General features: G+C 38.2%; 2 protein-coding genes across 2 annotated transcripts; both read right to left on the minus strand.

Moving 5' to 3' along the window:
- Window positions 1–519: 519 nt before the first annotated feature.
- On the minus strand, window positions 520–2,256 carry LOC148338051 (thiosulfate:glutathione sulfurtransferase-like). Its single transcript, XM_088295220.1, has 4 exons — window positions 2,164–2,256; window positions 1,142–1,270; window positions 840–1,002; window positions 520–700 (listed from the first exon to the last, which is right to left on the minus strand). Exons 2-4 carry the CDS (start codon window positions 1,263–1,265, stop codon window positions 646–648), a joined length of 342 nt encoding a protein of 113 aa, XP_088151346.1. The 5' UTR covers window positions 1,266–1,270; window positions 2,164–2,256; the 3' UTR covers window positions 520–645.
- Window positions 2,257–2,676: 420 nt separating this feature from the next.
- LOC148338052 (LRRN4 C-terminal-like protein) lies at window positions 2,677–4,872 on the minus strand. Its single transcript, XM_088295219.1, has 2 exons — window positions 4,782–4,872; window positions 2,677–3,740 (listed from the first exon to the last, which is right to left on the minus strand). The coding sequence occupies exon 2, from the start codon at window positions 3,736–3,738 to the stop codon at window positions 2,953–2,955; it is 786 nt and encodes a 261-aa protein (XP_088151345.1). The 5' UTR covers window positions 3,739–3,740; window positions 4,782–4,872; the 3' UTR covers window positions 2,677–2,952.
- Between the last annotated feature and the right edge of the window lie 6,011 nt (window positions 4,873–10,883).

A 10,883-nucleotide genomic window follows, 5' to 3' on the forward strand; every position in this document is an offset into this window, starting at 1 on the left:
CGTCAATTAAACACGTCAAGTCAAGTCAATTTTATTTGTATAGCCCTTAATCACAGACAGTCTCAAAGGGCTTTACATAGCCACAATCGACATCCCCGATCTTAACCCCCACACAGCTAATAAAAATAAAAAATTCAAATAAAAACTTTAAAATATTTAATCGAAGTGCGGTGGGCATCACCTGCACAACCATAGCATAAAAACTGATCACTTTGTCTCTGCTCTTTTGACTGTTCAAATGGTTGCACAACTGTCATTGGGGTGGTATTACTGCACAATCGTCCCTTACATTCCGAAAGACTTTCGATACTCATATGTCATGTCTTTGTTTATCATAGTTTCATGTTACTGTAATGCTAGTGTAGCTCATACTGTCTGAGACAAATTAAAAATTATTCTGATGTATATTAATAAGGGAGTGATATGGGAAGAACTTCAAACTATGCTGTCCCTCTCTGTGTTGTACATAATTTTAGAATGTTTAGATGTTAGGACTGGACAATAATGACCAAATGCAAGTGGGTAAATACCACATGTGAATTCTTTAATGAAAACATGGAGTGTTGAAGAAAATAAAACAGGATAGAAATGATAAAACAAAAATATATGGTCCAATTCAGCCACCATATTCTCTTTCAGTAAAAGTCACTGCCCTGCTCTCTCAGACCACTCCTTGTATCCTCCGATGTAACTACATGCACTGAAAAACAAAAACAAACAAGCAGTACTTACAAATACATCAGTACATGTTGAGGTACAAGTGTAAATAGAACATGTCGAGAGTCAAAGCCCATACGACTGTGCTCCAAGTACTTTATGAGCTGAAATAATTGTCTTACTTCAAGTAGCCAAGTTGTTTTGCTTTGTTTGTGGCGTCTTGCGCTCGTTTTCCCATGTGGCAGTGAAAGACCAACTCTGAGCAGTCCAATGGTGGCTTGGTGACTCCGTATTTTGCCTTGAAGGCTTCTGGTTCCAAACCAAAGGCCTCTTCTACTTGATCAACTGAGTTATTGAAGTGAAATGGAATGGAAATATTTTACATTAGAAAGACAAGTCAACTTGTATGACAGCATTCCATACAAGGCAGCATACCCGTTTAGTGAAACTGTATTTACAAGTAAATTATGGAGTCGGTACCGACCTGGGATATGAAGAGACTTGGGTATATGTCCCTTGTCTACTTCGCCCTGAGAACGCACATCAACAAGAAGTAGGTTTTGGCTTTTATCCAAAAGCGTTTTCAGATCATCATATGATATATCCATAGTGGCTGAAAAGTAAAAAGAAATACAATAGAATTAATATTGAATGCTACAATTAAATGTCAGCATTTGCTTTTTAGCCAGACCTCCCACGGAAGGACACAATTACAGTGTGAGAAGCAATTGTTGTATAACTTGAGTAATAGGATTCCACACCTAATTACATGGGGAATCAAAGTTTCATAAATGCTGCACCAATCAGCAGACTACTCATGGGCCACAATTAACAACAATACTTACAGTAATCACAGTCTAAAAAGCACAAAATATCCTCAACAATTAGCTCGTTCCTTTAGATATTGTAAAGCCCTTACAACAACGGTGTACTGCAGTACACTACAATAAATTAATTCTAAGTGTACAAGCGTCCACTCTCATACCTCAACTCCCAATAACCGTGAAGGAAACGGAAATGCGTTTTTATATGGATGGATGGCTGCAAAGGTTTTATTTATTAAATTGTATTCATCCCCCACATTCGATATGCAATAACTAGTAGTAGGCTGTCAATATCGTATATTTAATTATAGGCATGCAATGTTCCCGTTTAATACATTGATGTATGTTTGTTAGGTTGTTGAAACTTGAAAGTGCAAGGGCACTGCATTCAAACTTTGGGTTTTGATCCCGCTTTCTGCTTGTGTGCTTTGCTACGTCATTTTTTGTTCTTCAAGTTACACATGAATAAATATATCTCCACAAAGGATTGCTCCAGGATCCTACCGCGCATATGAACCGCTCGCGTTTTTATTATTATTGTTTTTATTTTTCCTCCAAAATGCGATCGACTTTAAACGATTATGTCTAAACTGAAACTGAAATGAAAAACATCCATACAAATGGCCCGAAAAATTTCCGACTAAAATCTCGGTTGATTATGAAATTAGGACTACGCGCTCACCTGAATCTGTCTTTCTCCCAGCTCCGCAGGGGAACTTCCGTGTGCGCTTTACCTTCTTCCTGGTGTTGTCTTGTGACAAATCATTGCGCTGTATTCCAAGAAGAGGCGGGACTTAATTTATTCTCAACCAATAATATAAACGTTTCACCGTTGTTTTTGAATGAACACTTACTATAACCACTGAAGCGAACCCATAAAATGTTATAGTTGTATATATTACTTTACTTTAAAAAGGGCCTGATTATTTGCGATTTAGTTTAGCAGATTGTTATATAAATAATTTACAATTTCAGAGGGTTATTACAATCTTAAAAATAGAAATCCAAGAAACCACCACATAAAATTATTGTATTCTGAAACAATGTTTATCTCCTTTATTAATTCGTTTATATTAATTCTACTTTCATTTTATTTCACACAAAATAATTTCAAAGCTGAGAAAAAGAAAACACTTTCCCACTATTGAAATAAGTGGCTTGTATAACAGATGAGTGGATGAAAAACAAAAGTTACTCAGTTTTTCCCTACACAGGATTATTTTATTAAAAAAAAGTTCAAACATTATCACAAAAATATTAACAAAAAAAATCACTAGAAATCTACGTCTAAGTCAATTGCCAGCAAAAACAGGTAGTTCTAGCCCTGAAATGTATCGTATTTAAAATAAAAAAAAAACAATAAACAGATCATTTTCTATCTTTATTTACATATTTCCTGATGTGGTAAATAATCCTCTCTTGGACTGTTTCCCCATATGTTAAAAATGTTACTATAATTGTCCTATCTGGATCATAATGTCCCTTCTGTGCTGTATGATGGGTTTCCGAGACCATCAGCTGAATCTCTCTTTGCGTTTCGGTTCTTATAACACCTCCAGAGAATCACTCCTAAGATGAGGAGCAAGAGAAGAATTCCTCCTCCGATAATACCCGCCAACACTTCATAGTCTGATGAAGAGGGAGGGTCATATCGCATGCAGGAAAACTCTGTGGGCATGCTGTGTCCTGCTTTGTTAACAGCCTCCACGCACACCTTAGTTCCAACTTCCAAAGACCCCACCAAGCCTTGTCGAGAAGCTTCTCCAAACTCTATAGCTTTTCCGTCTTTTCCTTCCACCACCACTCTGTATTGAGTCACCACAGAGGTTGGAGCACACCACTTGACCTCAACTTTCCCCCTATTATCCCCCTTATTGATTGGCATCATTGCATGTAAGCGTGGTGGATGAGGAGGATGATCAACTCCACTGATACCAGGGCAGAGGCAACCAGACTCTGCCAACAGCTTGGAACAGGGCACCTGATTCTCCAAGCAGGGATTAAATTTGCAGAGCTCCCGTTGTAGAAACTGCGTCCTTGTGGTAGCGAGTAGTTCTGGAGGGCGTTCACTGGGAGAGTCATCCTCTTCATCGTAATCTTCATCGTAATCTGCACCCAGACCAGTAATAAATGTGAAACGTGGACGAGTGATGGGAGGGGAAGTAGAAGCAGCGTCAATAATGAAGTGGGAGTAAAGGAAAGGCCAGACGCTCAGAAAAAGGAGAAGCAGAGTCGGGTTCCTTTGTAGTGACGTCATGCCTGTCGAGAAACATCACAAAGGTGATTACAATTATAATGCAATCATAACCAATATTGACCAATACAAACATCTATAATTCATCATTATCTTGGTCATTGCTACCTTTCTGTCACAATATCAATGAAAATACCAACGTGCTACTAAAAATGGTGTTTTTCCTTCCCCCTTCAAGTCTGTGTCAATTCTCAGTGATTCAGATCACAGTAATCTGAAAAGGTTCAATTGAGGCAACAGGACTCTTCTTGTTTTCTGTATTTGTTGCGTTTTTTTCCTTGTTTTCTGAAAGTGTTAAAAAATGACTAAGGCGATTTTGTTGCTTGGGAAAATATACAGACTTAACAGCTACATTGTAAGCTCCACTTGCTAATGAGACTCAACTTGCTCAGGATAGTGAAAATGCCACTCCACAGAGCACACACTATAGCGGAGAACAAACAACCCCAATCAGTAGGGAAGCTTCACAAAAGTGAACTTGTTTTTTCAACAGACGAATAGACAAACAAACAAATGAAACTAACAAACTAACAACATTTTTGTATCGCATTACACCGTGTATTAGGTATGCCCGCACTGTCTCTTGTGTAGACAGTGCAGGCGTACCTAATGTAAATTGTCGAGTTTGAAAATGATGATCTTAATGCTTTTAAGAGAAAGAGAATGAACATAATGAACACTGTTGAAACGACAAAAAAAAAATCGAATTTTTCATTTTCAAAGTGTGTTGTTTAGCAACACAAAGACCCCCCGAGTATGTCTTTTACCAAAATTGGAAATATGGAAAATATTATACTCAGAAACTAGGAGAAACATTGCTGAGTTTTCCAAACAACAATATAGGCCTACTAATAACGTTTCACCAAATGAGTGCGCTGACAAGCTCAATAGTTTCCGTGGGAACTTAACGGTAATCCAAGTGTTACAAAAACTGTTCCAGATGATTGGGTTGTTTGAATGCCAACACAGATCACTCAGTCGCAAAGATTAAACCATCACATTGCCTTGTATTTTGAACATAGAAAAGGAACATTGATTTACTGTACCTGTAAGGTGATGAAGAATATTTCAAGTGTCTTCAGAGTTGTTCCTCGTGCGTGTGCTTGCTGTTTTGTGTCCTCACTGTGAGCTTCTAAAAACTTTCCTCCTCCTCCTTCACCTCCTCCTCCTCCTCAACATCCCCTCTTTTTCTCCCCTTGGTGCCTCTCCCTCCCCCATCTCTGTTTCACATGCTGCCTCTGCTCATTTTATTCCCTTTAACCATGCTGCCATTCTCAACAGTGCTTCAAGCTATGACAACACGTTTATGTGTCTTGAGTGGAATTATTATGAACATTTGTTTTCAGGACTGGGGTGCGTAGTGCTTCCATGAGCCTGTGCCGCGCTCAGCATACTAATTGGCTTGCTGCATAAAGAAGGCTGTCACTTGTTGTATGTGTTTTGTTTTTGCAGCTGTTGTTCATTATTTAAACTAAAAGCGGTGTTCAAAACTTCCGGCAAGCTATGCAGGTGTTCTTGTGACCAGGTCATTAAGGGCAGCTCACTGAGTGCCTTTGAGAGTAGGGGGTGAGGAATGCATGCATGTTTATTTCTAATAGCCTCCATCCAGTTCTTGAAGCCCCTTTTGTGAGTGAAGCGGAATGATGTATGCTATCCCCTTTTTGGGCTGGTAAAGCAAGCAAAGATCGTAAGTTCCTCTATATTATTCACAAAACAGAGGGAAAATAAAAATCAGAACCCTTTCACTTGACTCCCATCAATGTTTTCAATCAAATAAATGATTTTATATTGGAAAGATTCTCACCGTCCTGTAAAAAGTAACATCTAAATGTGATAGTGTGAATGTGAACTTTCATGCATTCATGTAGTCGTGTTCATATGCAGGGAAGCCTATTTGATAGCAGCAATTGAAGTAGTGATAAATTATTGAAAAGATTAGACAACTCTTTGAAAAGTTCAGCCTAATAAGACTACAGTATATGGACTTGAAGAGTCGTAGTGTTTGCACATTACACATGACACCCAAAAATGTGGTGTTTAGATGCAAATGCATTTGTGGATATATTGGCCAGATGTACCGGATAAGAGAGAATTTGTGTCAAATGTCAACTAAAACCATAACGCCTGAGTATAAACAGATGGAAACCATTTTTGGAGAGGCGAAACATACAACGTGGATTTACAAACAAGCAATCAGTTTGTGTTTTGCATGTTTATTTCACAAAGCATCTCATTCAGAGTGTTGCTTATCATTCTTTGAAGGTGTGTGACTGCGGGCAGAAGAAGTCACATATTCTTTATTAGTTGTATACGACGATTAAAGGTCATAGTTTTACAATTTGGAGCCAAACCTTTTTTTCGAAAACACACAAGAGTCTCTTTATACAAACGTTTCTGTATGTCTTCAAGTAGTCACAACCATCTCCTCCTGCCTCCATGCGCCATCCTGTCCAGAAATGCGGGTGCTGATAAGTTTCATAAACCTGTAACTGGATGGTACACACTGCTGTGGCTTATCAGACTTTGACTCATTTCAGTTTTTTTTTTCAGCCTTTGAGATTTAACCCCCCCACCCGCACCCAAAAAAGTTATTATTAAATAGTCCCAATTAAATTCAATTTTGTTTTGTTTTACTCTGTAGTTGAGGCCTGACTTTCTCTCCATGTTTCCTATTGGAAGTAAAATGTTTCTGCACAGTCAGTTTGAGTGTCTTGTCGCCTTTGAGAAATGTACCGTCGTCGATAAAACTATTAATATTCTTTAAGGAAGTGCTATATGCGGTAAAGACATGATGACAGACTCATCACACTTTCATGAGAGAGCTGGTACAACACACTTTGCGCAGTGACCTGATGAGGATCCTGCCTGATGACGCACTGACTAGCCATTAGTCAGGTTTACAAATTCATAACCCAAGCAGAGTTCCGTATTTGCCATTTAACTTTGAAGCATGACAAAAAAAAAATAACTGGTGAAAAGAAATACATCAGCATTTTTGTCACACATGTACACAGTACTATTTTGGTCATAAGGAATGTCACGTTTCAAGCAGTTTATAGAGCGTCTATCAGGCTAACGCAATATTTATTTTTTTAACGTCTAAAAAACAGATCATTTTCTGACCTGATGTTTGAAGCAATTTTTTAACCCTAACTGTGCATCTCTGCTTTAGCGAAAAATCTTGCAATCAATGCTAACACTAAAGTTGTCATGACGCTTTTCCCAGCAGTTATTTTGGCGTAGTAAAATAGAAAAGAGTAGGACAGCTGTAGTTAGCAGGATTATGCCAAACATCCATTTGAACTCATAAAATAGTTGGTGAATAATTGGAGATAGCAGATACCGAAGTAACCTGTCAGCAACTCTCTTGGGTTATTACAGTATCATGTCACTTCACATTTTTACATACAAAAGCTGGGTTCCAGAGCTTTCAAAGTAGGTAAGCATTTCATCAAATTTTGGAACGTTTCAAGACATGGAGAGAGGGAAAGTGACCTAAAGAAGCTTGGCCTAAGTACTGAATCGTAAATTACTTTGCTTGAATTCCATTTCTTATGTTTTGATCTTTGACGTCAACCCATAGAAAGAAGAGCCGTTGGAGTCGTGAATCTGAAGTTCGTTCCCCTGGCAAGTGGAACCTGATAAAAGTTTTTGGAGTTGATGAGAAGACAAGGACGGTGAGCGTCTTTTGCTGTTTTTTGTCCTAATCTTTGAACTGAGAAAAGTGATGAATAAAGTGCTTATTCATATGTTAGCAGTTACGACATGGATTAAATTGGGCCATAAAAGTTCAGTTTTTCCTTTCTCTTTATAATGCGATTGTTTTTTTCCCCCATATTGTAATTTTAACTTTGTGTTCTGGAGTAACCAAGGACATGTAAAGGTTGATCATTCCAGGAGAAAATTCGACCCACCTCTCAAGTTGTGCAATAATACAGTGCCTCCACAATGTAGATTCCACAGCAGATATAATTGTTTAGTCTATAGCGATTTGCCCACGTGATGTCTGCTGTACAGGAAAAATATCTTTTGATCATGGATGAAATTCTCAAAGTCAAAACAAACAGCGTTATGTATTATTTAAATGTGCTGCCGGTGGACTATCCAGCCTGTTGATGTTTTGTACAAAATCTGGTGCTATAAGTTCCCTGAGGAATAAATGAACCCAGAGTGAGTCATACAACTACAAATAAAAAGCAGCTTGCCAGTGCAGAATTCCACTCCCACCAGTGCAGCATGTTTAAGCATGTACGAACTGTGCCAGCCTAACTGTTGTGCGATTGTAGGTGATCTTACGACACACACCCATGAAACACACTGTCATGGAAAATCATCTGAACTATTTCTTAATGCAGCGAACGCCAACATTCAAGATATTGACCTACACCACTGAGCAAGTTCAAACCAATAAATTCCCATTGACTGTGTTCATCTCCGGACTTTGATACGGTCTGAGAAATGTGTGGGCCTCTTGACATCCTACTTTTGCGAGACAGATACTCATTCCCCTTCTACAAACACCTCTCAGAGGATTTCGCTCTTTCCATTTTAACAGGAAGCTCTGTTATTGGCTCCAGCCAATCACCTTTGACACCACATTACATTGAAAGCGAAATCCCGGAGTAGTTGGATGCGACCAGCCTTTGTAAAGTTACATGCGTGAATTGCTATTTTAAGCTCTTTTTTTTTGGACTGTGGGTCCCAAGTGGACAATGCAGTTTTTTGCTTTTTTTCTGAAAGGGCTGAATTGTAACATGTGACCATGATGATGCAGTGTATGATAATGATTCATTTGTTCAGCACATGTTTGAGTGATGGTGAATCAAGGCAAAATGAAAGAGACGCAGACATTTTACAGAAGGGTTGGTTAAAATCATATGACTCACTGTTTAATCTATAACTGTCATGATAGTCTGAACGGAGTGTCTCGTCTAAATAGTTTTATAGGCGTGGAGTTAAGCCCAAAAGAACCTGGTTGGATTTTGGATTTGTTTTTAATTTGTTGAATGGGTATGTTCTGGATTTAATTTTATTTCATTATTTTAAAAACAGTTTTGCACCAAGACATTATCTATAACATTCGAACCAACTATCAATTGAGTACATTGGAGAGACCTATATTGGGAAAGAGTACAAATATTTTTGATGTGTGACTTCTTGCCTAGAGAAAGCAGATAGTGAAAATAAAATGTTAAAAAAATCTGACCACATTTGCCATTTTTATGACATTTTCAGCTCCCGATTAAGTTATTTTCTTTCTCTCTTTATTTTTAATGTAATCGCCATTCCAAATTGGAATTGGAATAGTGGTTTTGGTTGATATGCTGGGCTTTGCATCGGCCGGTGAACAATTTGCTTTTTCACCAACAATAAAATAAAGTAGGGTGGCTCTGATTTATGTATAAAAAAATATTTCACTACTTTACAGACAGCACTGATGTGTTAAGGCTTGATTACAAGCTCTAATAATCTAATCCGAGGTTTAAGGAACATTGGCAAAAATGAATGCTGAAAAACAAAATGGACTGTTGAAGATGCATGAACATGATGTGAATCACATGCTATGCCCTTGCAGTGCAGTCAGCAAATGTCAACATGACTGAACACCCTTGAGAGTGTTATGTCATGATCATGCCTCCAGTAGTACAGTCTACAGCCAATATAGAAAGTGAACACACCCTGATGTATATATAAAAAGAAAGAGTGAGAGGGAGAGAACAAACCCATGAGGAAAAAAAACACAACCTGACCTCTAATCTGCACGATAAGCAAATTTGTGAAGAGAAAATATAAAAACAATTTATACTGTGTATGCAATGCAATAAAGTGATTTGTTTTATTTTTTTTTTACTTCGCATTGAAGCTGTTTAGGTTGTTCCTAAAAGCCCACCAACTCCTGCTGACATTTTCTGTTATTGTCTGCAAGTACAAAAACTTCGTGGGTGGTGAATAGTGCCAGTCAAACCACATGTAATGGAAAATGGCTATGGTTAATGTTTCACAGTTGAGTTGTCAGCATATACAGTACACTGTGTAATCAAAAATGCAAAACATAATTTCAATCTCGTTGATATTTGCCTCTTACAATGATTTGCGTGAAAATAAATCAGTCCATAAACTAGAAATCAAAATATGCGGCACATTAATGCTGTTTTAGCCTTAGCAGTACAAACGGTAATAAAATGTATTTGGGTTTCTGCACGTAATCAACACACGAATTGACAGATTTTTGTCTCCCAATAGAATCATGTGGTAAGGTTTCTTGGCCTTGTGAGCGTGGGCAAATGTTACACAGAGTTGCAGCACCACTTAGTGGTACATACGCTTTACTGTTTAAAAAGCGCATTGCAGCTATTAACAACTAAATGAAACAGTACTGTATCGGGTAACGTATCTCAAAATGGGGTTTCAAATTAATCACGTAAATGCATTTACTGGGAACCATCGACAGTATAGACATGTCACTATTACTGTCACGGTATACTAAAGAAACTTGGCAGGCCTTAAATGCGCACATAATTGAAAAGATTATTTTTCATTGTTCCTACATATAGACCATCTATTGTTCTACCCGACAGTTCAGATGGAAATAGAGAGTCGGTCCTTTGTTTCAAAATTGAAGGGTTGACCTATTTTTCTCTATTTCCTTTTTAAGGGCAAATGATCACATTGACCCCCAATCTTTATAAATGGTGTTTCATTTTTACTTAATTAGCTATCACAGACATGTGATTTCAATGTACGTATTGTTGTATTTGTAGCGTTAATGTGACGGCTTGGATGACAACAAAGGCTCCGAGAAAGCTGGAACACACTTGTGACGTTCTGAACAGCGAAACAACCTCACTTTCGGGCATGAACTTTAACACGTTTGCTTCAGCTTAGCACAACTATTTTGGTTGTTAGAAGCTAATAAAATAGTGTGTGGGAGGAGCCGGACACGCCAGCGTGCTTGGAATCCGTCGCGACACGTTCGTGCCTGTTCGTAAATCCGAAAGGAGCCGAAGTATGATCGTTTCCTCAGCCCAGCCATTGGTCCTCGCCTCAGTGTATAAAACAGGTATCGATCTGATACCAAGTAAATACTGGTGTGTAATATCCGAAATCGATATAGATACCGATATGCATCGTGCAGTTGGTAAATCATA

The sequence above is a fragment of the Idiotropiscis lumnitzeri genome, chromosome 4 (assembly GCF_059441095.1).
Source record: "Idiotropiscis lumnitzeri isolate Australia: NSW breed Sydney's pygmy pipehorse chromosome 4, RoL_Ilum_1.0, whole genome shotgun sequence".
In the NCBI taxonomy this organism is placed as follows: Eukaryota; Metazoa; Chordata; class Actinopteri; order Syngnathiformes; family Syngnathidae; genus Idiotropiscis; species Idiotropiscis lumnitzeri.

Bases quoted from the DNA above. Each gene is read 5' to 3' on its own strand.
- LOC148338052 (XM_088295219.1), bottom strand. From the start codon at position 3,738: ATGACGTCACTACAAAGGAACCCGACTCTGCTTCTCCTTTTTCTGAGC.
- LOC148338051 (XM_088295220.1), bottom strand. From the start codon at position 1,265: ATGGATATATCATATGATGATCTGAAAACGCTTTTGGATAAAAGCCAA. The intron at 1,003-1,141 runs GTCGGTACCGAC...TCAATAACTCAG, and splicing joins CAAGTCTCTTCATATCCCAG to TTGATCAAGTAGAAGAGGCC. The intron at 701-839 runs GTAAGACAATTA...TTTGTTTTTCAG, and splicing joins AAACAACTTGGCTACTTGAA to TGCATGTAGTTACATCGGAG.